The 26,494-nt window shown below is 51.2% G+C and overlaps 1 protein-coding gene across 3 annotated transcripts; it reads right to left on the bottom strand.

Annotated features, from left to right (window-relative positions):
- Nucleotides 1–1,213: 1,213 nt before the first annotated feature.
- On the bottom strand, nt 1,214–26,372 carry Olfm1 (olfactomedin 1). 3 transcript variants are annotated; one of them, XM_027423042.2, is made up of 6 exons: nt 25,908–26,372; nt 23,838–23,987; nt 19,383–19,538; nt 17,221–17,440; nt 9,390–9,496; nt 1,214–2,905 (listed from the first exon to the last, which is right to left on the bottom strand). In XM_027423042.2, exons 1-6 carry the CDS (start codon nt 26,223–26,225, stop codon nt 2,231–2,233), a joined length of 1,626 nt encoding a protein of 541 aa, XP_027278843.1. In that variant the 5' UTR covers nt 26,226–26,372; the 3' UTR covers nt 1,214–2,230. The 3 variants fall into 3 exon arrangements, with proteins under 3 accessions (XP_027278843.1, XP_027278845.1, XP_027278846.1); XM_027423044.2 differs by lacking the exon at nt 1,214–2,905 and adding an exon at nt 3,457–3,480 and having other exon boundaries at nt 25,908–26,369; XM_027423045.2 differs by lacking the exons at nt 1,214–2,905; nt 9,390–9,496; nt 17,221–17,440 and adding an exon at nt 17,619–17,949 and having other exon boundaries at nt 25,908–26,371.
- Between the last annotated feature and the right edge of the window lie 122 nt (nt 26,373–26,494).

Below are 26,494 nucleotides of genomic sequence, written 5' to 3'. Positions count from 1 at the left end.
TTGCATTTTTTTTTTGTAACTTGAACTTTGTAGATAAAATCGTGTCAGAATGTGAAAAGATGGGATACACAAGTAGGCCATCTGTATAAGCAGTCCACTTAATCACTGAGGAAGGAGCCTGGGTCCAGCTTATGGTCCCTGGAGTAGCAATGGCTAGGAAGACCATATCAGGCCTGGCTGATCAGTGCTCAGCACCCCTCTAGAGGCCTCCCAGATCCCTCTCCACCATCATCCCATTGCTCTAACTTCTGTCAAGGACCAGGTAATGAGTGCCTAGTAAGACCAAGCTGGACACAGTCCCCAAAATGTCCATAGCTACTTCCTTCCTAGTTGCTCACCATGGCAGTGATGCCAGCTTTCAGTGGGCACCAGGACCATTCTCTGTCCTTACGTATTCCCAGACTCTAAATTTCACAGCACAGCTGAACATCACAGTTTTCGGTGCCATCAATGCCTTGCTTGGGGACCAACCAGCTGCATGGACATGCATGGGAGTGTGGGAGACTAGTTTGCTCACTGATTGGTGAACACACACCCTGAACCATGTCATCACTGTCCACCCTTAGTGGGGTGACAGGTACCCAACTGTGGAGGCGAGGCGAGGTAAGAGGAGGTAGCCATCACATCCCAACCCACAACAGAACACAGACAGCAGCCACTGTGTCAAATCTAAGGCCAGTACAATACCATGTGCAGGGAGAGTTCCTCTCATGCCATCACTTCTCTGGCTCTCATTACATTCCAGGGCGTTCTAGAAAGGCTGTTGGCCTGGGGCTGTGATTTGTCCTGCAAGAACCTTAGGACTTTCTGAGACGCAGGGTTCTACCTGGGTGTCCTAGGACATTATCTGCATGTTGAGCTCTTTGGAATTGCTAAAATATGCACATCTAAGGGTCCCATGGAGGACTAGGCACCTTCTACCTAGACCTGTGGCAACCCTTGGTGAAAGGCTGGGCCGGAAGTGGGGTAGGTTTACCTTCCCTGACTTAGCATCATTGGGGTCTCAGCTGGTGACTACCAATGGCACTGGGGCTGTCTGAGGAGAGGAAAGTAGGTGAGGGGTGAGAGCCCCTGGACAGCTAAGGTGGGGGAAACTTCAAGCCTTGTCGGGCTTTGGGGAGTAGGAGGTTGGGGCCACCATCTAGAAGGCAGTTGTGCAGACCCTGCATGTCTATCATGTCTCTCTTGTCACAGACAATAAGCAAGCAAGGAAGTCTCCTAATATCTTTATTGTTTCTCAGATAGCTGAACAGTACAAAGTCGCCCTCTTTTACTTATTGTTTCTTAAAAAACGACCTTTTCACACATGGCTGCCCTTGGGGAGTTCCTTCCTGTTGGAAACTGAAGTTTCCCAAGATGCATCCTTTCCTTCCATGGTTACACAATTCAGATAACTTGACAAGAAGAGAATTCCACTGGGTTACTATCAACATGAACTTGACTATGTCTCCTATAAGAGCAAACACTGATTTTTTTTTTCTTTTTAGAAACAGAAACCATCCACTTATCAATCCAAACTACGGCATCGCATGACAACATTCATTGCATAAATTGAACACACGGAGTTACCACCTTGGGGGATAACAGACGGACACCTCACGACCTAGCTACAGGGTACGCAAGTTCAACAACGTGGGTATGGCAACTTCACTCTACGTACACCCACCATCGCTTTGGGAAAGTACTAGACACAGGTCCATGAGCTACCAGGAGTCTCAGCACAGTTAATCTAAGAGACAACAACACAGTCAAGAAAAAGGCAGCTGCGATACGTGTGGGCTAAAGCAGCCTACACCGAGCGCCGCGGGGACTGGGGGGCTCCAGGTTGGGGGAATGGCCATCACGTCATCGAGCTGATCACGACCTAAGGAAATGTCCATGCAATCCTAACAGTGGGTTGTTCTTGGGTGAGAGGGGCCAACAGTCATCGCCTTTGCTTCTTTGAGTTATTTGACCAGAGAGGGATGGGGGTGGGATGGGGACAGCCAGGGAGCCTCGGGCTGCAGTTCCATCCACAAACATGGCGGTTTCTTCGGCAATCTGTGGCCCACCTGCATGAGTAGGAGGTGGTGGGCCACAGAGGTGAGGTGACGCCATCCCTCGGCATCAGAATCACGCTGATTTCTCAAAATCAGGACTGTTAGTATTCTTGGAATCATTTTGGCAGCTGTTTCAATGGAAATGTCCTCTGGGCGAGGATTTGGACCCTGGGCTTCTGGGAAAGCAGGAGCTACAACTCATCAGAGCGGATGACGTGGAAGAGGGTGACATTGTAGAGGGTCTGATGGCCGTTGTTCCAGGCATACAGCGCGCGGTCCTTAGGGTTGTAGTCCAGCATGGAGATGTGGGAATATTTGTTCTGGAAGGGGATGTCAATGTACTCGTAGGTCGAGGCGTTGGTCTGGTAAGCATAGTGAACCTTGGTTCCCCCCGAGTAGCCGTTGGTGACATAGAGGGTCCCGCAGATGATGAAGGCCTCACCGGCGCTGCGCTTGGGGTAGCTGGTGTTCCATGTCTGCAGGATCTGCAGTGAGACAGGATCCAGCTTGCTGATGACAATGTTGCCGGCGTTCTGGTTTGTGGCATAGACAGCCCAGAGCCCATTCTCGTCCACCATGAGGTCGATGTCTGAGTGGCCACCCCAGGCGTAGTGGTACATGTTGTTGTAGCCAGCGTAGTCCAGGCTGCGTGTCTTCAGGATTGTCTCTGTCTTCAGGTCAAACCTGATGATAATGTGACTCTGGAATTTGTTGAAATAGATGGAGCCATTGTAGACTACCTGGCCCGTGCCAGACCAGGGGTGTGGGAGACGGTGCGAGGTAAAATTGTCTGTGTTCATGAAGTCCACCATGGACTTGTACTCACGGACAAAGCGGTTGTTGTGATAACCATCCATGTACCAAACCTGTGGGGAAAGCAGACCTCGTTAGTGTCCCACAGAGGGAGCGTGTGGGATCTGGAAGAGCCATCAAGACTGTAGAGTATCCTGTCCTACCTCCAAGAACACTGGACTCCTGCCTGGCCGCCACTCAGATCTATTTCCTGAACCCCTGGGAAGGGTAGGACAGTGGGATATAGGGACAGGCAGTCAGGCTCTCCAGAGTCTCTCTCACATACAGTCCATAGCCAGTCTATGCATTATACAGCGATGGTTGGTGTGGGAAACCCCACCAGGTCCCCAGATGGAGCCCTCTCTGGCACCATGTTCTAGGACAGTGGTCACATCTGTTTGCTCACTGTTGGATCCTGGCCAAAGGCTTGGGAGTGTCATCAAAGCAGGAGCTGAATACTGGAGTCAGCCGTGTAAAGGGTACAGCTGCTAAGTGGATGCTCACACACTGGGGAGTGTCTGTCTGCAAAGACAACTGGTTCTCAAGGTCACTGGGAAGGGCCATCTTCCAGTGTGACGATGGGATACTGAATGAATCCTCTTCACTCCACCAGGCTGTCACTGAAGTGCAGACTGAGTCATCATCTATGCTAGGGGAGAGGTGTGCAGGGAAAGGTAATTAACTGGGGCTTTGCTTTGCTATGGGGAGGCCGGTAGCTCATTGCCTAATCTGGGGAAAACACTTTTCAGACTAGAATGTGGGCCTCACAGCCGTGGAAAGCAACCAAGTAATAAACGGCTGAGGCCTAAGTTTAAAGGGTTACAAAGGAAGTGATTTCCGATGACTCTGCGTGCCAATTGACCTGAGAACCATCTATACTTGGAACAAAAACCTTTAGTCATTTTGAAGCAATTTTGTAGCAAATGAGAAGGGGGCGGGGCTGGGAGAGGAGACCTGGCAGCAGTATCTGCCTGGCATTAAGATAGCTGCTTTATCCACAGATAGCTGGGAAAGCTGAGCAAGGATTAGGGCTGCGGCAGCTCTCAGGCTTGGCATGACGTTTTTGAAAAAAAGAAAAGAAAAAGAAAATGTGTTCCTGAGACGTCCGTTCAGATGCTGGGAAGCAGATGTGCCTTTTTTGTTTTTAATGAGATTTAAAACAACAATAGCAACAACAGGGTCTTGTTTGTGGTTATTATTATCCCCAGTCTTTCTCAGACCATCCCTCAATGATATGGATCACAGATTAGAATGGAGGGGAGTATTGGAGGATCAGAACATGCACAGATAACCTCTAGGTCTCTGGGGAAAGCTGCCCACAGACTGTGCACTCACTGGGCTTCCTCCTGGGCCAGGGAGTTCTCCATCTCTTTGCAGCTTCTGCTTGAACCATCTTCTGCTAGGCCTCACTGTCCACCTCTGAAGAAAGACCTTCCTTAGCACTTTGGAGTGGACCCTCCATGGTGGGAAGCTAGTGATTGGTTTCTGTGATTTTTGGGTCTAGTGTGTAACAAGATGACACCAATTTCTAAGGATTTTCAAACGGTCTATTCTCTCATGCAATGGCAAATCAGACACAGAGCACAGCACTCTCTGACAACACAGATTAGGATGCATCAGGAGAGTGGGCTCCAGAGGCTGAATATTCAGTCACATGCTAGGGAGGCTGCTCGGGACATGGCACCATTCTGTGGAGGAGAGCTACATGACTCAAAGCCCAGAGAGCCTTGTGGGAAGGAACTCCATTTCCACAGGGGCTGCTCCTTCCCTCAGCACAGTGACCTTCCCATCTGAAATGCCCTTGTCTTTTGTCCCTTCCAAGGCCTGCTGGTTTAGACTAAATTCAGCCAACTTGGGCTGGTGCTGCTGTCCCTGGGAAGTGACCCTGGTGACAGTTGCTGGTTCTCATGTCCTCTGGAAGGATCAATGGTTCTTTCCAACTAGACTCAAGGATGACCAGCTGAGGTGGAGGGCAACATAGAAGGTGACAGGATGCCTACACAATTGCACGGCTTTATTTGGAGTGGCATCATGCACTATTAACCCTCATATGAGCCCATGTACCAGCATAGCTGCCTTGGAGGAGGACGGTCAGTTAGTAAACAGAGGGGACCAGCCAAAGAAAAGCCACCCCCACCTTCACTTTTCTGGCCTTGATTACTGTCTCTCAATAGCTGACCCTGAGAATTTTGACATAACTGACCAGAACACCTGCAAAAGAGAAACACACACTCCTTTTTCTAAGTAACTTCACAAGCCAGACTGTTAAAACAGCTCGTGAACCATGCCTCAAGTTCAATCCCACCGTGCCCTATGTGTGAGCAAGGATTCCTTTGATCCATGTTTTATCTCTCATCGCCCTCCTCCAGCTGCACAGTGGACCTCTAAAGTCTGCCCTTTGGGGAATGAACTCTGGGTAAGAAAGAGGAATATGTCTATATCATAACATCCAAACTTAGTTACAGATTCAGTAGTTTCAAAGTCCCCAAATCACATCTGTAGCTGCTGCCCAGGCATACTGGGGTGTCCTTCTAACATCTGTGCTTGATTCTGAATGCATCTTATCTTTCGGCTTCATCGATTGGCTTGCTAACTTTGCAACTGTCTCACTCACTCTGTCACTCTCCTGGGGTGGATGTCAATGGCTTGGGTGTCCTGTGTAGAGGTCTCCAAGACTTGCAGGGCTCCTTCAGCTGTCCTGCACATCACTGTTGCTAGTTTCTGCATTTTCAGACAAGAAATCTGAGGCTAGGGAGGTCTACTCAACTGTACTAAGTTCAGTTGCTTTTCAGTGAGAAGGGAGGCCAGGGTAGGGCTGTCAGGGCCTCTGTCCAGCATCTTACAATGCAGCCAAGGTGTTGGGTGTTGCTATTTAAGGGCCTTTCTCAGTAACGGGACTTTAGTTAGCTCTTCTCTCTGACTTGGCAAGCATTTGACAAATGTCCTCCTGAAACTGCTAACATCAAGGAATTCAGCCTTGGAAAAGATGTTCTAAAGGGAGCTGTTAGTGAAGGGGTGGAGAGAGCCTCAGTGGGAGGCTAGGAGGAAGTGGCAGGATGCCAGTGGCCCCAGGAATGTCCCACTAAGTACGCCCACTGAGAAAGGATTAGAAGGGATATCTAAGCTGCCAGCAGACAGTGCTGCAGGCACCAGCATATCTGCATAATCTAAAGCGTTCTGGATAATCCCACCCTCTGTTCTAAGGATCATCTGCTGGCTTTGGTGCTGTTTAGATGAAGAGAAAGGGTCTTGAAGCACAGAGCTAAGTGAGGGTTTGAGTAATACACCAGCCCCCTGAACATGAACTTCCTGGGGGTGGTAGGAGCATGGTGCAAGCCCCCTCTCTGACCTCTTGTGTAAGCTAGACTGGACTTCTGAGGTAGGGACCAGTAAGGGAGCAGAAAGAGGGGTGGGTGGGACATGGCTCTGTCAGGGTGTTCCAGTCCAAGGAGAATCCAGAATGGAATCTTTGGAACTCGGGGTGGGGGTGGGGATCTGGAGGTGTGGGAGGGTGGTAGGGACTTAAGTATTCTATGCACAAGATGGGAGATACAGCCGGCTCCAACCAAGTTTCCTGCTTCTAATGCTGGTGAAAGGGTGTGGCCTCTATTGGGGGCTGAGGGTCTGTAAATACACAGATGGCTCACTGCTGAGGGAGGCTTCTCAGCACTGCACCTGTGCATAGTCGGTGCTCGATAGACAGTGAGGAAGGCCCATGCAAAGGCACCCCAATCTAATTGTGTTCTGATAGCTTACACAGAAGCAATGGGGACAGAGCTGGCTCAGCACGGCCCCTCAGCACACACTAACAAGGGGCTCTGCTGCTTCCTGGGGCCTCCTCATGGGTCCCATGCCATTCTCCCCTCAGCGTCACCCATTCCTTTCACAGAATCCTCCACAGGGACCTGCTCTAAAGCCAACATCAATTTCTCTCTCTCTCTCTCTCTCTCTCTCTCTCTCTCTCTCTCTCTGTGTGTGTGTGTGTGTGTGTGTGTGTGTGTGTGTGTGTGTGTGTGGAGTTATTGGTCTACCGTGTGTGTGTGATCAAAAGTGAATGGGAGACTGGAAGAAAGCAAAACAAAACAAACACTGCTGGTGTTGATCAATGGTAGGGCGAGGCGACATGTCACTTAGCTGGCTGGATACATGGGCCACTGTGGGGAGCACGTGGTTCTGAATGGCTGGAGCTCAAAGTGCCCAGAGCAGCACCCAATACTGTGTGTCTGCTCCCAGCCAGCGTCCTGCCCCTTCCCTGCTGTCAACCCTCATGAAGGCCCCTCCCTCCTCCTTTTAGCCACGATGTCTGCTACCACAGTCTCCTCTCCTGGAAGGCAGTCATGAAGCAGAAAATAATTGTTACAAGCACCCATGGGTATCCTGAGAGCTTTGCGAATCTACATCCTTGCTATCTATGCCTTGCATCCTAGAGCCCAAGGCACACATATATGTAATGTCAGAAGGCTCCAGACTTGGGCTCCTCTCTTGAGCTTGACTAGCCTGTGTGGGGTTGATGGTTGTTTTCCTGCTCTGTGCTGTGGGGAGAGGTCCTTTGTGGGTGGCATCAGGAGTCTCAGTCCAGAATCTCACAGGTTCAGTGACACCAGGGACCAGTCTCTGAGGACCATAGACAGGACATGGCCACTTGCGTGAGTGGTATTAACATTTCCCCAGAAGCCTGGAAGGAGGCTCTGGTGCTGGATACTATATGGAGAGCATGGTATGTGGGGGTGGGGGTGAGGGTGGGACAGGTGTATCATCCTTTGCATCCAGAGCCGGTAACTAGACATGACATGGTTGGGACAGAGCCTAGCATGCTGAACTGGGCTTCCTAAGCACCTCCTGTCTTGGCCCTGTCTTTCTTCCCATAATGCCATTGTCATCCATGTCTGTAGTGAGGGGGTGTTCCTAACCAAACCTCATGCAGAGGTAGGCTTTACTGATGGGATGTGGGTACTTACACAAACTAAGTATCCTAGTTAGTGTTAACTGTCTACCTTAATTGTCAACTAGACCCAACCTAGAATCACCTGAATAAAGAGTCTCAGTTGAATAATTGTCTTTATTAGGTTGATCTGTGTGCATGCCTGGAAGGGACTGTCTTGATTGCCTTAACTGATAGGAGGGCTTTTCCCATTATGGGCAGCACTATCTCCTGTGAAAGTGGTCCTGAACTTGTTAGAAGGCTGGCTGAGCATAAGCCATCAATTAGCATCCTCCATGGGTCCTGATATAATGTCTTGGATATGCGTGAGTTCCTTAGTCAGAGGTAAGGCTTCGAGGACTAGCAAACAGGTCTACCTCCAGATTCTTGCTTGAGCTCCTGCCCTGACTTCCCCTAATGATGAATGTAACCTGAAAGTGGAACATAAAATCAACCCTAAGTTGCTTTTTGTCAAAGCGTTTTATCACAGCAACAGAGCACAAACTAGAATGTTGAGAAACTATGTTACCATCATGGTACAAAAAACAGTGTGAAAACAACCAATGCCCATATATCCCTGACCCTATAGTATCTTGGAGGCAGCCCAGCCAGTCCTCCAAAGCTGGCTGAGGCCTTAGATCACTTGTCTCTAAAGCTGACACATCTAGAGGGTTTTTGGCCACCCCAGATGCCTCTTGTTTCTAGTACTACACAGTCTTGCTCTTGAGAGATGTGAGTCTCTCTTGATCTGCCTGTCATGGAGAGGAGAACCGCGGTAACACTTCAGGATCTCAGATTTCAGGCTCCTTTCTCTGGGCCCAGGGAGGAGCTTCCAGCTCTCTGCTTCTATCCACCATCCTGCAAACCTCTGAAAAGAAGAGCCTTGGGGAGAAGAGCCTGGACCCCAGGAGGCTCATCCTGGCTGCAGTGATTAGCGCTGTTAGCATCAAAGGACCTGATTCACAGAAGCACAGCTTCCCTTCTAGCTCTTCCCTTAGAGCTTCCTGAAGACGCCAGAAGACTGTTCCTTACAGGCCTCCTCTATCAAGGGGGGCTCCCAGCCTCTGACTCCCAATACCCAGCTCCTAAAGGGGCCGAGACCAGTCCCCAGGAAGGAGAAGTAGGCAAAAATGGGTGGCTGGCTCATATTTCTTTTCTGAGGTTTGCCCAGGGGGGAAACACCCAGGAAAAAGGAACTCAGCCTCTTCTCAAAATCAAAAAGGAACACAGAGCCTTTATCATCCATGAAAGGAATGGCAAATGAGTACAAATCAGCTGTCATTAAAACAAGAAAGGCCTAATAGATTCTATCCCCGAAGCAGAGGCAGTGATGGGAATCGCCCGGAGTGGCCAGCACAGGAGAGGCCTGAGAACCTACTCAGCCCCTGGGCAGAGCCACTGTTGCTTCCATGACTGCCACCACCATCCTCAAATGGACAGCCTTCTCATCCCACTGTCTGTCTCTTGTGTTCATATAGGGGCCTCTACTTGCCTTCCTGGGAAGAAGCCCTTGGGGAATTCCCACTCTACCCAATCCATAGCTGCTGACACTCTGCTGGGAAGTAGACATGCTGGCACTAGGGTGAGGGACAAAGACCAGTCCTTTTAAGTCCTTTAAGAGCTCCAGGGACACTTACCCTGTTATCACCTTCTGGGGCCAGTGGGTCTGTCATCCAGGACCCGAACCTTGAGCCAGAGGTCTTGACAGTCACCGGGTCACTTATGCCTGTCAGCTTCCCGCAGGCTGGAACAGAGTGCACATAGGTTAGGACCAACAGGTGACTGAGAGTCTTTGATCCCTCCCCCAGTGGCACAGCTGGGCTTGGGGGGCTTCATTCTGTTTCCCTCCAGATCTGGAGCCCAGCCCATAATGTCACTTACACAAGCCCCACCAGAAGAGCCACCTTTTCCTCTAGAGAGAGCAATTGAGGCCAGCATGGGCAGGCCATAGCAAGGAATGCTTGCCCTCCTGGGCCTCATGATTCCTTGGGAGAAAAAGGCCAGGGCGGCCTCAATAACAATTGAGGGTTGGACACAGCAAGGCTCAATATTCTCTGGGAAATGGGGCATAAGAGCTCAGTCCTCTATAGCTGCTGCAATGTTGCACTTTGCCAGCATGGCAGGCAACAGGAGAGAATTTAGGCTCCATGGGAGACACTGGACCCAGGCAGGATTCACCTTTCAAAACAGAAAGACAATCCTAGCAGTCCATAACAGCACCCCATACTGTGGGAGCACAGAAAGACAATCCTAGCAGTCCATAACAACACCCCATACTGTGGGAGCACCTTCCCTGTGCATGTGTCTGTCCTCCCTTGTGCATGTGTCTGTCTTGGAACCAGGCCCCTGTTGGAGGCAGGTGGAGGCTTGCTGCTGTCCTGCTATGTGTGTGTATGGGAGTATCTGTGGGCGTTCCATGCTCTCAGGAGGAGCAGCCCCTGGCAGGAGGGCTGGGATTTGAGCATCATGCTCTGTGAGATCTTGAATGTGCCTCTGCAGTCTTCCCACCTCACAGATGGCCAGAGATGATCTCAGAGCCACAGTGTGGTCATTCAGGAGTGGCTAAGCATTCCTGCCTTAGCTGGCAGCTCTCTTACCAGCTCTCAACCTCCAAATTGAACCTGATGTGCAGGACTCCTCCTTTCCATCCCACTAGGTCAGGCTTGAGTGTGACCCCCCCCAAGTCTATAAGATATCCCCAAGGGCCACATTAGCATACATACACAGTGTCTGCAAAGTTCAGAGAAGATCCAGGTGCTTAGGCGAGATTGTAAGAGACTTAACCTGAGACCACAGAGAGGCAGAGATAATCCTACATTGAGCAGGGTGAGTCAAGCCCAGGGGAGGGTGCAGCTTGCCATGCTCTCACACTCAACAGCATCTCCCCAAGCCTGAAATGGGGTGAGCATGTCCATGGTGGCATTGTACAAGACTGACAAGATGAACTGTTTGGCCAGCAGAAAGGGGCCTTGGACAGAGGGAGGCTCAGCAGGATTGACTGCCCACTGCATGCAGAAGAAACACACTCCAGGCCTGGATTCCCACCAGTGCCCCAGCCCTGGAACTCCTGCCCAGACTGGAAGAGGAAGTGCCACACTGTGCCCACTCTCCTGTCCCCTCCCCAAGAGCACACCAATGCTTTTTTGAGGCTTGCGGCTCCATGGAGGTCTTGGGTGCAATGATCTGAGAAGCCCATTGCTGAACACATGCATGCCCATTTGATCTTTGCATACTGCACTGCTCTGCCCAAGCCCTGGGTCCAGAGGAGACACCAAGGAAAGTGAAAGGACAAAGAAGGACATTGAAGGCTGAGGTTGACCAGTGTTGGCAGGAGATGGAGGTGAGGATCCTGATGGGTTTGTAGAAAAATTTCCTTTTCATGAGTACCTGACCCAACTACACACATAAACACACACACACACATAAACACACACACACACACACACACACACACACACACACACACACACACACACACACATTCACACACACACTTGCACATCTGCATGCTTCTGAGTTCACTGTGGGTTGCCTGTACAGACCTGGCAGGGGAAGCCAGATGACCAAGTTGGATTCCACCCCTCACTACCACTTTTTCTTCCTTTGCTCCTGTTGACTTGGGGGTGGGTGTTGGGTTACCAGAAGACAGAGGCTCCCACCCCCCAATGGGTGGAAACAGAAAGAAGCCAACAGAAGTCAATAGCAAGTTGCAAGTCTTCTTCCCAGACCCCATTCTGCCATCCAGACTCAGCATCTACAGAGCCACTGGTTCCTGTAATTTCTCCTAGAAAGTCTCCCACTGATCCTGGAGACATGATCTATGAGCTGGCTGGAGGTTAAGGTCCAAAGGAATCAGCATGCACAGGTGTCATGGCTGGAGATCCATGTGGAAGACATCCTTCCCACCCAATGGCATGCTCTGCTTGAGGCCAACACATGACTCAACCACCCACTGAAGTTTTCTGAGATGTCAACTCACACTAGATCTGTCCCAAACAGAGGTCCCTTCCTGGTTGGATAGCTTCTCCTGAAGAAACCTGACATCACCTGAACGTGACAGTTTCTGGGAGATGCCCAGCCCAGCTTGGATGCCTAGCACTGGTCCTAGCCTTCCCTGCCTCCATGACCAGGTCTATTCTATTCCCACTCTAGAACAGCATCCCACTGAGCTTCTAGGGCTGGGCCCAGACACATGCCTAGACCCGAAAGATGTCATCATCCCATCCATCTCAGTGACCTCAGCTGAACCCCACATTTCCTGGGGTTGCCAACAAAAGCACCTAGAGCTTGGTGCTCCAGGTAAGAGGTCTTCTTCATTCACCCTGCTTCCCCATAAACAAATGAAGGACTTAGCTCTCTGAAGAGCCTCTTCAGTATATCGATTCACCAGCTGAGAAGTGCTGGGGTCAGTAGGGTGAGCCTCTGGGGAGTGAAGCCCACCCTTCATGCTACCATGTTTGCTTCAGTTACCACTAAGCAGGCACTGTATCACCAGTGCCATACCACTAAGCAGGCACTGTATCACCAGTGCCACTAGGAAGGCAAACTAGCATAGGTGCACAACTCAGGGCTTCCAGAAATATGCTTAGATTGTTCAGTCAGTCTTCCGTGAACTCGGAAGGGGAATGTGCAGAAAACAGGGCTTTGCTCTCAGCCAGGTTAGGGGCAGCTATGAACAAGCCTACCACACTCTTCCCAATGGTCCTTTTTTATTTTATTTTTTTCCTATCCCAGAAAGTGACAGGAGATCTATGTTTGAGTTCTACTAGAAGGCTGCCCAGCAGGTTCAGCCTTCCAGCCACACCCAGCCCTCCTCTGGTGTGTTTCCTTGGTGCATACACATAGTCACCAGGGCAGTCAACCTTTCAATGCTTCAAGGCTGGCTGAGGAGGGTAGGGAGGTTTGGCCACTGTGTCTCCTGCTCTTTAGGCTGCTGGGGCGGGCATAGCTCCCAGGGCCCATGGGGCTGGAGGCTGCCTGCCCTCCTTAAGTCAGGGAGTTATTTTTAGTCCTCTGTCCACACTAGTCTGCCAAGACCTCTCGAATTGACAGTATCTCAAAGTCCATGGCAGAGGCTTGATGGTATGTTGGCACACCCAGTTCTAGAAAGTGCCCCTCTCCAATCACACACTCAGGATATGTGGGGGTGGTAGAAAGCTCCAGGACCTCAGGAAGAGGCCTGCAGGAAGGATGATGCTCAATTGGGAGGGTACTGGAATGGAGATGCCAGGTCAAGCTGGAAGCTAGACAAGCCATGTGCCTTGTATACTTCTTGGGAGGATGCCAGGCTGAGAGCAGCCTGGAATATCTCAAAGCCCAAGTCAGGATGAGTATCTCTGGGAGGCAGCGCTGGGACAGTGGCATCAAATAAGCTTTGGCCCTGTCTCCATTCTCAGTGTTTAGCCCTGAAACTAGAGAAGAGCTATGTGGAAAGAAGTCTGCAGGCTGGGAACAAGGTCCAAGATGCAGATGAAAGAGCTCTAATGCAGACCCAGGTTTGGATCCAGAGTCCACAGCAAGCCTGTGGACATTATCCTAGAGTCATCCTTCCCCTCTTGCCCTGACCAGGAAAGGCCAGGCCTCTAGTGGACCACTTTTTAGAAGAAATGGAAGAGGCAGGCCCGGTCTAGTAGGTATTATCAGCTGCTGAACTCCTAAGCTCTGTTCCCTTAGGCTTCCACTGCTAAATCACTTTTAACTCTCTCATCTATAAGTGATCACACAGCTCTGTGAGCCACTAGTCCCACTGCCCTACTAGCAAAGCCCAGCCTCCACAGGGGGACTCTGGCATCTCAAGTGTTAAGGAGGTGTCTTTTGAAGAGTCCATAGAGCTCACAGCACAGCACATCATGGCAAGTCAGTGTACCCAACCAGGGCAGGAGCCTGCCCTTAGGATCCTACTAGTGTGGACACTGTGTGGACAGCTCACCTGGCTGGCAGGTAACTTGTAAGTGGGAAGCAGAAGATTTACTAAGACATGTCCTCAATAGAACAAACAAACAAACAAACAAACAAACAAACAAAAAACCCCACACTTTTCCCGTTGGTTGGCCCTAGCTATCTGGGGACTTCAAACTCACTTGCAGAAAGGAAACCAAAACCAAAACCAAAACCAACCAACCAACCAAACCTCCTCCAAGGAGCCCTTGGCATAAGTACCATGATGGTATGATAGGGATAACACTTCAGACAGCTAGTCCTCAAAGGCAATGGTGACCAAGGACACGTGCGGCGCCAGTACAATCTAAGTCTGAGAAGCAGCTGCATTGAGCAGCTTGTGCTGGGGCCCAGGTTCTAGCTTCACTCAGGCTGGCTGCTGGGATCTGACCTTGCAGCATCTTCTCTGGGGACACCAGGGTTCTGGGCAACACTGCCTGTCTCCTGCCAGGGGACAAGACTTGTTCCAGGGGATTGTACTTTCCAGAAAAGGACCAAGACATGCCTAAGCTCTATGCTGAGTCCAGAAGGAAGACATTTCAAATTCTAAGTCCTGGCTGGGACACTTGGAAAAGCATGGTACCCCATCAAGATGTTCCAGAAACAACCGTAACTCTGGTCCTTGAGCTGTGTTTTCTTCATGTGTGCAGGCCAGGAATTTAGGAGGGTTCTGATAAGAGACTTGGAGAGATGCAGGGAGCCCTTTCCTCCCCCACTCCCCCAGGAATGTAACCAAGCACCTGCAGAGGTAGCACACCAAGGAGCCTGGGGTGTGAGGGCTGAAGGGCTAACACTCAGCTACCGAGCTCCCACATGTGCAGAGTCCCACCCACTGGGCCAGCATGGCCATCCTGTCAGTGGGCTGCTGGGGAGGCTGGGGGAAGATGCCTCTCTGCAAGGCTGAATTTAGCAGCCACCAGGTATTTAGTCTTTAGGTTCCTGGGCTGAATTAAGGTCTGGGACAGATGCTAGACCTATCTATAGACCTATCAGTCAACCATCTGCCACCTATTTCTATCAGCTGCTTCTCTACTCATCCATCACCCAGTCATTGACCAATCCTCTACCTGTCTATCCATCTATCATCAGCTATGCCTCCCTCTGTCCCTCGATCCTTCCACTCATTCTCTCTCCCCACCCCCACTTGCCTGCCTACCCACCTGCTTACTGATCTATCATACTTCTACCTCCTCTGAGCGGGGCAGTGCAGAGCTGGTGAAATGAACAATATATGCAAATTCTCATAGTGACCCTAGGGCCCAAGAACCCTGTACCTTTCTTTGTGTTGCAAAGCAGGAGACACTGCAATGGAAGATGGCAGAAGCCCAGAAGAGGTACCTGCTGTTGATTGGCTTTCTACTTTAGTTATTTTATAATTTGGCACCCCAGGGCTGCCCAGACTGGGGTTCAGAACCCACTGTCCCAACCCCAGCTGATGTTTCACTTCAATTATATGCTTGCTGAAGCCCCTCTTAGGAAAGAATTACATGCTCAGTGCCACACAGGCACTATCTGGCCTCGTTTTTTCCTTCATTCCCATATCACATGTGTCTTAGCAGTCCAAGGGCAGCCACGTGAAAGCCCCAAGATCTTAGCCATAAGGTAAATTCATGCAGCTGCTAAAAATAGGCTAAGAACAGATGGGAAGTCTGGCTTGGCTGGGATAACCTGGAGAGCCGTGTGGGCTGCCCCCCTCTCCCATAGGTCCATTAGCTTGGCAGCCTTGGTCATGTCCCACCATGGTCTCCATCCAGATTCTCTTGGTTTCTCCTAGGTATGACACCCTGCCTGATTACCTAGCAGGGGAAACATTTGCAGGGAAATAAACTCAGCCTCTAGGCTCTTCAGAGACCAGGAAGATCTCTAAGTGCTTGGCTGGGAAGGCTGCGAGAGAGGCCATGATGGAAACCCAAGGGAAGACTGGAGGAGACCAATAGCCCATTCCTCAGCCCAGCACTCTAGGCACTTCCAGAATGCATGTGCAGGCAGTGGAGGAGGCTGTCATCCAGTCCCACTCATGGACTGATTAAAGCTACCAGTCCCTGCCACAATAGCCTGTGTTTTATGAGGCATAAAAGCAAGGAAATAAATGAGAGATGGTTTTCTGGTGGCCCTGTGAATGTCTCTTCAAAACAATTAGTTCCCAGTACCCACCATAGTTTCCTGGCTTGGCAGGCCTGGGAGCCAAAAACTTTACACTTTTGTTGGGGGCAAGCAAGGAGCAGTTGCTGGGATTCACCTGGAAACCAGGAGACTACCTGTCTAGTGAACACTCCCGTTCATCTGTCAACCAACACCTGGAATTTGCACCCATGTGTTGGTCTGTGAAGGTGTACATGTGCATGTATGAGCTCCAGATGCCAACTTCGGGTATTATTTCTCAGGAGTCATCCACCTAGACAGTGTCTCTCACCATCTTACTTCCCAAGGAAGACATGTTGGCTGGCCAGCAAGTCCTGCCTCCCCTCCCTTGTGCTAGGATTATTTTTACATGAGTTCTGAGTATTGAACTCAGGTCCTTATGCTTGCTCTGGATGCACTTAACCAATGGAACCATTTGTTTGGCCCACACTAAGGCTTTTGAAAGATATTTGTTATTTGGGATGTTTTAAAGTTGCAAGGCACAGATGAAAGAAGACAGAGGCCGAGCATCAGATGGAGCCCAAAGTCACCCTAACAAGTACATGGTATAAAAATCAATGATTTGGTCAGGCTCTGTAGAGGAATGCTGAAGCTGGGGTCAGGACATGAAACGTACCATTTAAAAATTGTCCCAAATATCCAACAAGTACAGTTTGGCCAAAGCCACTGACTGGGTAATCAGTCAGGCATGAGAACCCCATGACCCCTAACTTAGAACTGTCAGGGAACATGACTCTGAGAGAAAGCCACCTTGCTCATCAGTCCATTCCACCCAGGCCACTGAGGGCCCCTCAGTTATTCTGTCTAAAATCTGCTGCTACTTAGTTCTAACTAAACCTGATGCATTGTCTCAAGGTGTTTTATCAGCCCTCTTCTCAGCCTGGATGGAGATGTGTTTCCAGCCCCTTTAAAGTTATCCTAAAAACACATGCATGAACCACACACACACGCACGCACGCACGCACGCACGCACGCACGCACGCACGCACGCGCACACACACACACACACACACACACACACACACGCACGCATATTAAACACTCACACCTGTACACACACACACATGCACCATCTGACAGTATGTGGCATCTAATATCTCTCTTTTGTTATTTGGTTTTTTGTTTTTTGTTTTTTGTTTTTTTACAAATGTGGGATCCACTGGGGTCTAGAACTGGCTTTGGTGTGGGGCTTGCACATAGGTAATGCCCTGGGGTGGGTGTTGCCTGTACTCCTTGATCCTCTCTCTGGGTGGCCCTACCCAGAAGCCCTGATGCAGCCATCACCTGCTGAAGCCAGGCAGGCAGGGTGGCTTCTGCACCACTCCCTACACCTGCGTGTGTGGCAGAGTCGGGCCAGGCAGTGCCACACTGGCAGGGTGCTGGGCCTACCTAGTTTTTGCATGCATGCACGGAGCCTTTCTTCAAGATTGGACACTCTGCTCTGAAGTTCATCGTAGTCATAGGCGCCAATTTCCTCTTGCAGCTCGTTAAGCACTGACGTCAGATTCTGGACCTCCTCCTTAAACTGCAATACCAATTTGGCATCGGCCTTGTACTCTTCCAACACAGGAATCAAAGGCCTAAGTTCATCCATTTTCGCTTTTATCGCCTGCAAGGTTAAAATAAGCTGGTTCAGTGCGATGCATGCAAGAACTTGAAATACCCTGCCTTGGCCTGGCTTCTCCCTATGAGAGGGAAGGTGTACACACTCCCATTTTAGTAATCCATCAGTTATCTGGTCCCAGTGAGTCAAGATAGCGTATTAAACAGTCCTCAGAACACCAACAATTTGGGAAAGCTCTTTATTTGTCAGTCGAGAATGCAACATCTTAAGGTTACATGCTTTAGGTCACATACACAAAGTTTGTGGTTCTTTTTTTTTTTCTTTCTTTTTCAAAAAGTGCATTGACAAGGGTTCAAACTATTCATGGGATGCATCTAGAGTCGCATGCAAAAGGAGGATCCTGGTTGGATTCAAGGTTCCTTAGTGAAATGGTGCTAAGGATTGGAAAAGAATCGTAAAAATGCATGGTGCAAAAAGCTCTCTGGCTCTCTCATGGTTACATGGGGGACTGCTTCTTCAGTCACTGGCGCATTGAAAAAACTCTTAAGTTAGCCCTGCAAGCAAGAAAACGAAACACCGTTGAAAAGCTAGCTCACTAGCCTGCCTCAAACAGCCATTAAAAGACACATATTTGCATGGTCACTTAAGAAAAGTCACACTTTAACGGTAGTAAAACAAGTTACTCAAATGGCAAAGGGCCTCCCTCACGGTTTCTGCTGGAATCCCTTCATGCAGTGACTACAGTGTAAAAGTCAAGGGCTTGTTTTTGCTGTTCCAGAGTCTCAGAGTCCCCAACTTTGGAACTCAGAGGGTGCTCTGTGGATGACATGCTCCAAGGGGAGCTACCTCATGACGCTGAAGACATCTCTGTCTTCACAGTCTGCTGAGCACAGAAGGGCAGATGCTGGCCAGGAGAGAATCAAGTAAGGTCAAGAGTCTCTCTCTAAGGTTATGGCATGATGGCACATCAGAAAAAGGGGCACAGTGTTCCCCTGCCTGGGACAAGAATCACTGGTTTATTTTGCCTCAATGGGATTCGTCTATTATTTTATTTATATTATAGATTTGTAACTTCATTAGCTTTCCATTTTGCCTACCTAATGTACTGTTTTTAAAAGGAGAATTAGTTCCTGCTTTATATAGGGAGTGCCTCAAAGGATAACATTAGCATAAAAGGGAGGACAGACAAGGGCTCAGCGGTTTCCAGCCAAGCGGCTGTGTAATTTGACCTGTTCATTTACATCTGGGCCTGATTCCTAATTAACATGCATGAACACCTTAATTAAGGTGGCAGATAATTCCCAGCCTAGTCCTAGTGGAGAGTCATGTATATATATATACATACTTGTACATATGTATATATAATTTCAGGTCAAAGGAACTGAGGTTTTAATGACCAGGGTCATCTGGAGACGCAGAACACTTAACACAGCTGCATCTACAGTGTGCCTTGTCACGGCTAAATTAGGTCAGAAGTGAAAAACTGCCCTGAGTGATCTGGGTCCAGAAATGGCTCTAATCAATTAAGCTAATCCTTGGCTAATGTGATTTACCTGCAGCAGCTGTGGAATGCCAAGGGCCTCTAGCGATACCCTGCCCAGCTAATATGCCTCAGCCAGAGGAGCAGGGGACCTGGGACCCCTGTTCCCTACTGGCTGATGAGGGAAGGAGAGAGGGGCCAGTATGTGATGATCAAGCTCCAATCCCTTCAGTGGCCCGAGTGGGTGGTCTCTCTCCTTCCAGAGTAGCACATCTTTGCAAAGCAGAGAACAATCCTCAGTCACTACCTCTGCCAGGAAAGGGAAGCAGGGAGGGGAATAAAATCTGACTTGGAGCAGGAGGGAGGAGAGGGAGAGGAGGAGGAAGGGGGAAGAGGAGGGGTGAGGAGAAGTGGGCAATAGAGGAAAAGGAGGAGGAGGATATGGGGAGGGGGAGAGGAGGAAAAGAGGAAGGGGGGGGAGCAAAGCTCCGTGAGGGACACACATACCTTGAACTGCCTGGCCAGATGTTGCTTATGGCTCTCCTCCACCTGCTTGAACTTGGACTCCAGTCCTTTCATTTGGTTTTCCATCTTCTCCACGTATTGCAGGTCTCTCTGAGTCCTCCTGTCCAAGACTTCTATGGATTGAGACATGTTTTGCACCTGTCAAAAGGGTAACAGGTTCAAGGCAAGAGCTGCAGCAGATGCCAGGCAGTTTCATTTGTCTGCTCATCAGCCAGGCTGACCTTTCCCACAGCACCACCCTGGGAGGCAGAAGTGGCCCAAGCATGATTTACCAGTTAATCACCGGCATCAGATCGTTAGGACCAAGAACTCCCCAAACACAGCAGATCAGCTGGGCAAACATTCCCTCTACCCTCTTCCAGCAGAACTCTGACACTAGGGCACACAGATCAGGGCAGGAGCCTTGAGTTGCTCCAGGCACAGGGTTGGGGGCCATTTCTCTCTGTGTTTAAGGGTGGGGCCTGTTTCTATTCTGTTGGGGAATGACTGACATCGTTAGGTAAGTGCACACAGCAAGAGATGCACCCAGAATGATGCCAGGCCCGCCTAGGGTATAAATTCCTTTTCCCCTGAAGTCTCCTGGAGTGTCCTTGCTGACAGCGCTGGTGTAATAGTGTGGAATGAAGGGATAGGGAGCCGCTAGCTCTAGGCTCGCTGCCGAGCCTTTTCCCCACCTCACATGCCTCATCCATCACACCTCACAATATCATAGGCAGATGACTGCTCGGCAAACACGCACATTCAGAACGCAGAGTCAGGAATCAATCACCCAGCAAATGAAGAATCGCTGTTTTACATCCTTACGGGCATTGTTGAATGGAGTGTAGCCTCAAGATGGGACTCTATTATTCAGCACGATTCCAGAGAGTGCCAAAGAAAAACAGTTTTGGTGCGGCCACCTGCCAGCACCATTTCATTTTCAGGAAACTGGCTATGGCTTATGTGAGAATGTATGCTCACCAGGGGCAAGGGGGCCAGGGAGCCAAGGTGCGGAGGATGCTGCAGTGGGTTGGGTCATTTCTCAGAATCTAATCCAATTACTAGCAAGGAAGGTGCCTTCTGAATGACAGGCCTTCTTGCTGAATTTTTTTTTCTTTCTGAATTTAAAAAAGACTCCCTTCTAGGAACAAAGTCCTTGAGACAGAGGCTTGGCTTCACTGCTCAGTGGTCAGAGCAGTGATGGCAAGGTTCCCATCTCCCACCACAAACCCTTCAGACCAGTAAGTGGAGTAAAATGGGAAGAGTGACAAGATATGCCTTCTCACGGGCCAAAGGCCGATATCGCCCATCTCAGCACTTAAAACCATATGGGGTTTTAGGACGTAAAGCAACACACACATTCCCTTTCACATTTCAATTTATAGCACAGCTGTGCATGGGCTGGCTGTTCCTTTCTCTTAGACACTCTAAGGGGAATGGAGCTGCTCTTGCTGGATGGCCTCTCTCATCCCTTGCTGTCCCTCTGAATGGCTGCAGTGCTTCTTCTGGGAACAGATGTCAAGTTGGCTCTTGTTCATTCTTCAAAGCCCAGCCCAAATGCCACTGCCTCCAAGGAGGCTTCCGGGATGACCTCAGACAAAGGACAACGTGAACTACTTGGGAACAACCACCTTATTGGAAGGTGGGGTGGGGCCTCACCCGCAGCTGAACCTAGAATAGGGAACCTGTGCAGCCTTCCTGGCCCAGAGGAAGTACAACATGGACACCTCTGCTTAAAGCCTCTCTTCCCAGTCTCCTTGGAGATATGACACTGACAAGAACAGGGTTCAGCTGTCAACCAGTCAAATAGTGGGCGGGGCTTGGGGTGGGGAAGGCTCTGTCCAACACAAGCTTTCAGGAAGAGACCACACAGTGTAGGTGGGAGATTTTTGTCCTCCCTACCAAGGACCAATGCTTCTAAGGGATTTTAAAATATAAAGATTAGCCTTTACATTAAGAAAAAAAACTTAAGATGCCAAATAACTTGGTTGCTTTAAGATGAACCAATGTCTGACCCCACTTTCTGGCCAACCACTCAGCTAAGTCTTCCTTAACAAAACATGGGCGACATCCGTATTAACGCTCTAGAAATACCTACTTCCACACACCTCTTCTAGTTCCTAGAGTATCCCCAGAAGCCAACCAGCACACTCAAGGTCACAAGGTCATAGGATGCTCTTAGCCACTGTGGCAGCAGTTGCCATGAAGTGGAGGAGGGGACATGCTCAACAGCCACACACCTGTCTCCATCTGGGAATGACTAGTTGCTAGTGTTTACTGTCCATGGAGGCACTGGCCTGAGCCAGCTATGCTATTTATCTCATTTGATCTTCATAAAGCCCAGGGTGTGGCTGGGCAAACTGTTCTGAGTCCCACATACTAACATAACCCCATATGCCAGCTTGGGAGTTAACAAACTTGGTCCCATCACACAGCTGATATCAGACCCTGGAAGAACTGCCCAGGCATGCTGATACTCAGTCCTCAGCAAGGACTCAAGCTGGACAAAACCAGAGCCTCTAGGCCTAGGTCCCAGAACCTGACCTGCTGTGTTACCAAGTGGGTCTAACACAAAGTCAGATGGTAGCAATACAGAACCAGCTCCAGGGTACTCAGCTACCAGCAGCCTCGGGGACCCAGGGAATCCAGAGCCTCTTCTGCTGCCACTCAAGATGGCAGGTGCTGTCTGTGCCAGGCCTGGCCCCGCCCCACAGGCAGAGAAAAGGCAAAGTAGAAGAGAAAGGAGGCATGTTGACCAGGCCCAGCCCCAGAGCACAAAGGCGGAGCAGGCTTGTCTCAGAAATGCTGGCAGGCACAGTAAATGAAGGGCCTCTCTTCCAGCCAGTGCTCAGGCCCTCCCAAAATAGAGTCTACGTGGCGTGAAATGGGGCTTTAAATTTTTAAGCAGCAAAACTGTGGCCTGCATAGGCAGAGAGGAAAGCTGTGCGGCCTCATTCTCAGAGGCCTCTAGAGCTTTCTGGAACCATTTCCCAGCTCTGCCCTTCTCCCAGGGCCCCTTGACTTGGGCCTCAGGCCCCTCCATGCCCCGCCCCTTTGCTACAGTTCTGAATAATTAAAGGCTCAATTAGGCTCCTGTCTAGCTTGGTGTAAATAAATGTCCGTGGGATCTGTTAAATGTATTTTACTTGAACTCTTTTCGAATGATTTACTCTGGTGGCTAAAGGTGGCAAAACAGGCCAAGGAACCAACACACACTCTACCCCTTCTGGGTGAGTCAGCCCGACAGGCACCATGATGGAAATGAGGTCTGGCGTCTCTTCCAGATGGGGACTGGCAGTGACACGGGAGTCATCCCAAATCCCCTGGCTGCTCCCTGACTCAAAGAGCTCAGTCCAGAAAAGGGAACTGCTTTCCCCAAGGAAGTGGGAGTCCTGCAGTTATCTCAGCTCCAGCTGGGGAGGACAGATCCTGGCAGGGGTTAAGCCGGGCTCCAAAGCCATCCTGCCTTCCCCAGCTAGAGGGAAGCAAAGGTGATGTCTGTCCTCAGGGCCTGTGTTGAAGTTACAAAGGACCTCTCACTCCACAGATCTCATACAAAGTCCAATCAGTAGGGGAAAGTCCCAGCTTTTCTGTGTGTGTGTGTGTGTGTGTGTGTGTGTGTGTGTGAGAGAGAGAGAGAGAGAGAGAGAGAGAGAGAGAGAGAGAGAGAGAGAGATGATCCCACTGTCTCTGATTGTGAAGAGTTCACCCCATGGAGGCATTTTCTTGGGGGAGGGAGATGGGCAGGATGGAAAGGCCCCTCATCTTCCCTTCTCCTCATGGCAGCACTCAAGGGGCTGATAGTAGTGAGGTTAGCTGCAGAATCCTGGGTCTCTGGGAGCAGCCCATAGGTACTCTTGTTGAGAAAGAGAAGCCCAACAGCTGGTCCAATGATTCAGACTTGCTCCCTTTCTAACCAGCTATGTAGCCTGGGGAAAATCTGAGGAGTGACCAATGCCACCAGCTCTACTCTGGTCTTGTGACAATCAAATGGAGTAAGACTCAAATTGTATGCATGGATTGCACACTATTGTCCTTGTGTTAGAAGCATCCATGGTGGGAATGAATTGCCAGGTGTGACCATTCACCAGTGGAGCAGAGACATCCCTGGAAAAACCTGTGTGCCAGGCACCTCGAGTCTACTGTTTTCCTGGCAGCATTGTTGAGCCCTTTGGACCAGACCCTGAACAATGCTCAGAGGAGAAATGGCGCAGAACGAAGGAGCCATGCTTATCAAAAAGCTCTTTCATGGAGCACCCCCCCCAAGCCCACCAGGGCTACCTTGTTCTTTTCCATTTTCCTATCCATGCAGTCATCTGTCCACTCATTCATTCACAAATATTTAGAGTGGGGTCACACCAGGGATGGCCTGGGGTGAGCCCTGCAGACTGGCCAACCCTCAGGCTGGCACACAGCACTCTGCATGTGCAAGCTCACACACCCCCTACACAGACTCACCTTCTCCAGTAGCTGCCTCAGCTGTTTTGTGCGGGCATCTCGTGAACACATGGTCTGCTGGGGGGCAACCACCGTGCAGATACACCTGCCCTCACTGTCCTGGGCAGAGCTGTACACCTGCCAGCTCTCCTCGGGGTTGGTGGGCAACACCTGGAGAGGGGCAGGTGGGGAAGGGAATGGAGAGAGAACAAGAGAATGAGGGAGGCTTGTGCCTGGGTGCCAAGGACTGAAGTAGATCAGAGGGACACAATGTCTTAAAGTTCAAGTTCAGCCCTGGATGCTTAGAGTTTTGACATCTAATCAGATTAATGCTTGGGGAGGTGGGAAGGGCTGCAGGGGCCATATAAGAAGCCCAGTGGCTAACGGTTCAGGGGATCAGACACCCTCTTTCCCTAGTAGGTACAGTCAAGCCTTGATCTTCTGTTCCCTAACACTCGGAGACAAGTACCATTGTTAACAGTTCTCATCAGTGCCTAGAAACCCAGAGCAGCAATGGCCTAGAGCTGTGCTGTCTCCCTGAAAGCAGCCTGGCTAAGATGCTGGCCTTCCAACTCCATGCAGTTCCGACCCACCGAGCCATTTGGTGGATGTCAACAAACACGCTGTGGGTTTGCCCAAAGACCACCAAGGAACCAGAGCTGTGAGGAGCTAGGTTCACCTTGCAGGCACTCTATACCATCCATGACCCTGACCTTCAGAGACACAGCGGGGTAGTAGACACCAATGCTCCTGCACACACCCTCCTGCCCTCCTGCTACTGCAGCCTGCCCACTGTCTCCAAACCTTTCCCTGGCATCCTGCACTTCCCTGCTATTTTTAGATAGGGCTGGGGAGGAAGGTAGAGAAGCTATGGTAGTGATATACTTCAATTTCATTCATCCAACCTCAGCAATAGAAGTATGTCAAGTCCTTATCAGGGAAACTCATCTTGATTTTTTTGTTGGTTTGGTTTTTGGGAACTCACTATGTAGACCATGCTGGCTTCTAACTCACAGAGATTCACCTGCCTCTGCCTCTCGAGTGCTGGGATTAAAGGTTTCGACACCACACCCAGCACTAGGAAAACTCGAAAGGTAGACCCAACAAGAGACATAGGTATGTGTGTGTGGGGGTAGGGGGGGTGGGGGGGAGTGGTTCACACCACTGAGCCCTTGGGAGCAGAACTGGAGGAAAAAGGAGACCCGTCCTTCACCTCTCCTTTCCACTTAAGGTTAGGCCAGGGACCCTTACCAGTGGCCCCTCACTGAAGGGTGGTCTCAGCTCAGCCTGCTCCAGCCCCCATGGAAGTCAGCCCTGCCCAGACCCTCCACCCCGAAGGTAGCCATCACTCCCCTCTCCAGGCTGCTGATGGCATGGAGATGCGATTTCCATTTCAGAGGCCGGTAGAAAGGGGTGGGTGAAGGCACTTGCGGAGGTGGGGGCGGGGGGGGGAAGCGGGGTCCGGTCCCGCCCAGCTCCTCTCAACCTCCTCTGGAGTGGACCCTTAGATCTTCTAGTGGGGATGGGAAGAGAATAGTGCCCCGGGATTTGGGTGGGGGGCTCAGATGAGACCACCGAGCTCTTATCTTCTGCCTGGGTCCCCGCTCTGGGCCGGTCCAGTTCCCCTTTTACAAAGTAGGGCGAGCTGAGTCCCGGCTGGATCTAGCCCACAAAAGGCTTTAAGAAGCATCTCCACCCCTTACTTGCTGAGTGACCTTGGCTAAGTCCCCAAGTCCCTAGTTTCAGTTTCCTAAGCTTCGCAAGGAAAGACTTCCTAATATAGGTGAACAAGGACTCTAGACTTTTGAACCTCTCCCACCACCACCACCCCAGCAGGTGTTCTCAAGCCCCTCGAGGGGACCCGGCGCAGGAAGCATCGCCCCGAGACTCTAGAGTACGGGTGGCGGCCGCAACAACTGGAGGCGCTGCTTAGCTGCTGCGCAGAAGGTGGGCTCGTGACCCCGGCCCCTGCTTCCCTCCCTCTCCGGGTGACCCCATCCTGTGCGGCCCCGTTGGGCCAGCCCGGGGCTCCTACCCAAGAGGAGGCAGGAGGGAGGAGGGGCCGCGAGGGCGCAAGGTGGGCTCACTTACGCCGGTGCTGCGGTCCAGCGTCCCGCCGCTGGCGGCCGAGAGCCGGGTGGTGTTGAGGCCCACCAGCGAGGGCAGTGTCTGGGACATCCAGTTGGTGATCATGGCCATGGTGCTTAGCACGACCCCGATCTTCAGCAACGGTACCGACATCGCGCCTCGAGTGGCCTCCTGCGCCCGCGCCGCGCCGGCGCTGGCTCCCGCGCCCCAGGCAGTCTCAGGCGGCGGGCACCACGGCGGGCAGGGGCGCCCGGCCGCGTCCCCCGCCCCCTCCGCCCGCCGCCTCCCGCCCGTCTCCGCCACCCTGTGCGCCCTGGCCATCGCCGCGCCGCCCCGGCGCTGGGAGGTGACCAGGCGGCCCTGCCCGGCGCGCTCTGCCCTCCCGCGCTGCCCGCTGCTGCCGCGTCCCCGCGCGCTCCGCTGCCGAGAAGGGCCACCGGGTTCTGAGCACGGCGCGGGCTGTGCGCGGGGGCCGCGGCCGGGAGGCGGGGACACGGCCGGGCGGCGGCCGACGCAATCTGCCCAGGAAATGGGTGGATTTTTCCTCCGTGCTCCGGCTCCCCGCCGCCCCCTGGCTGCAGGCAGAGAGG

Source organism: Cricetulus griseus, chromosome 6, assembly GCF_003668045.3.
Source record: "Cricetulus griseus strain 17A/GY chromosome 6, alternate assembly CriGri-PICRH-1.0, whole genome shotgun sequence".
Classification (NCBI taxonomy): domain Eukaryota; kingdom Metazoa; phylum Chordata; class Mammalia; order Rodentia; family Cricetidae; genus Cricetulus; species Cricetulus griseus.
This window is presented reverse-complemented; position numbering and strand designations above follow the sequence as displayed.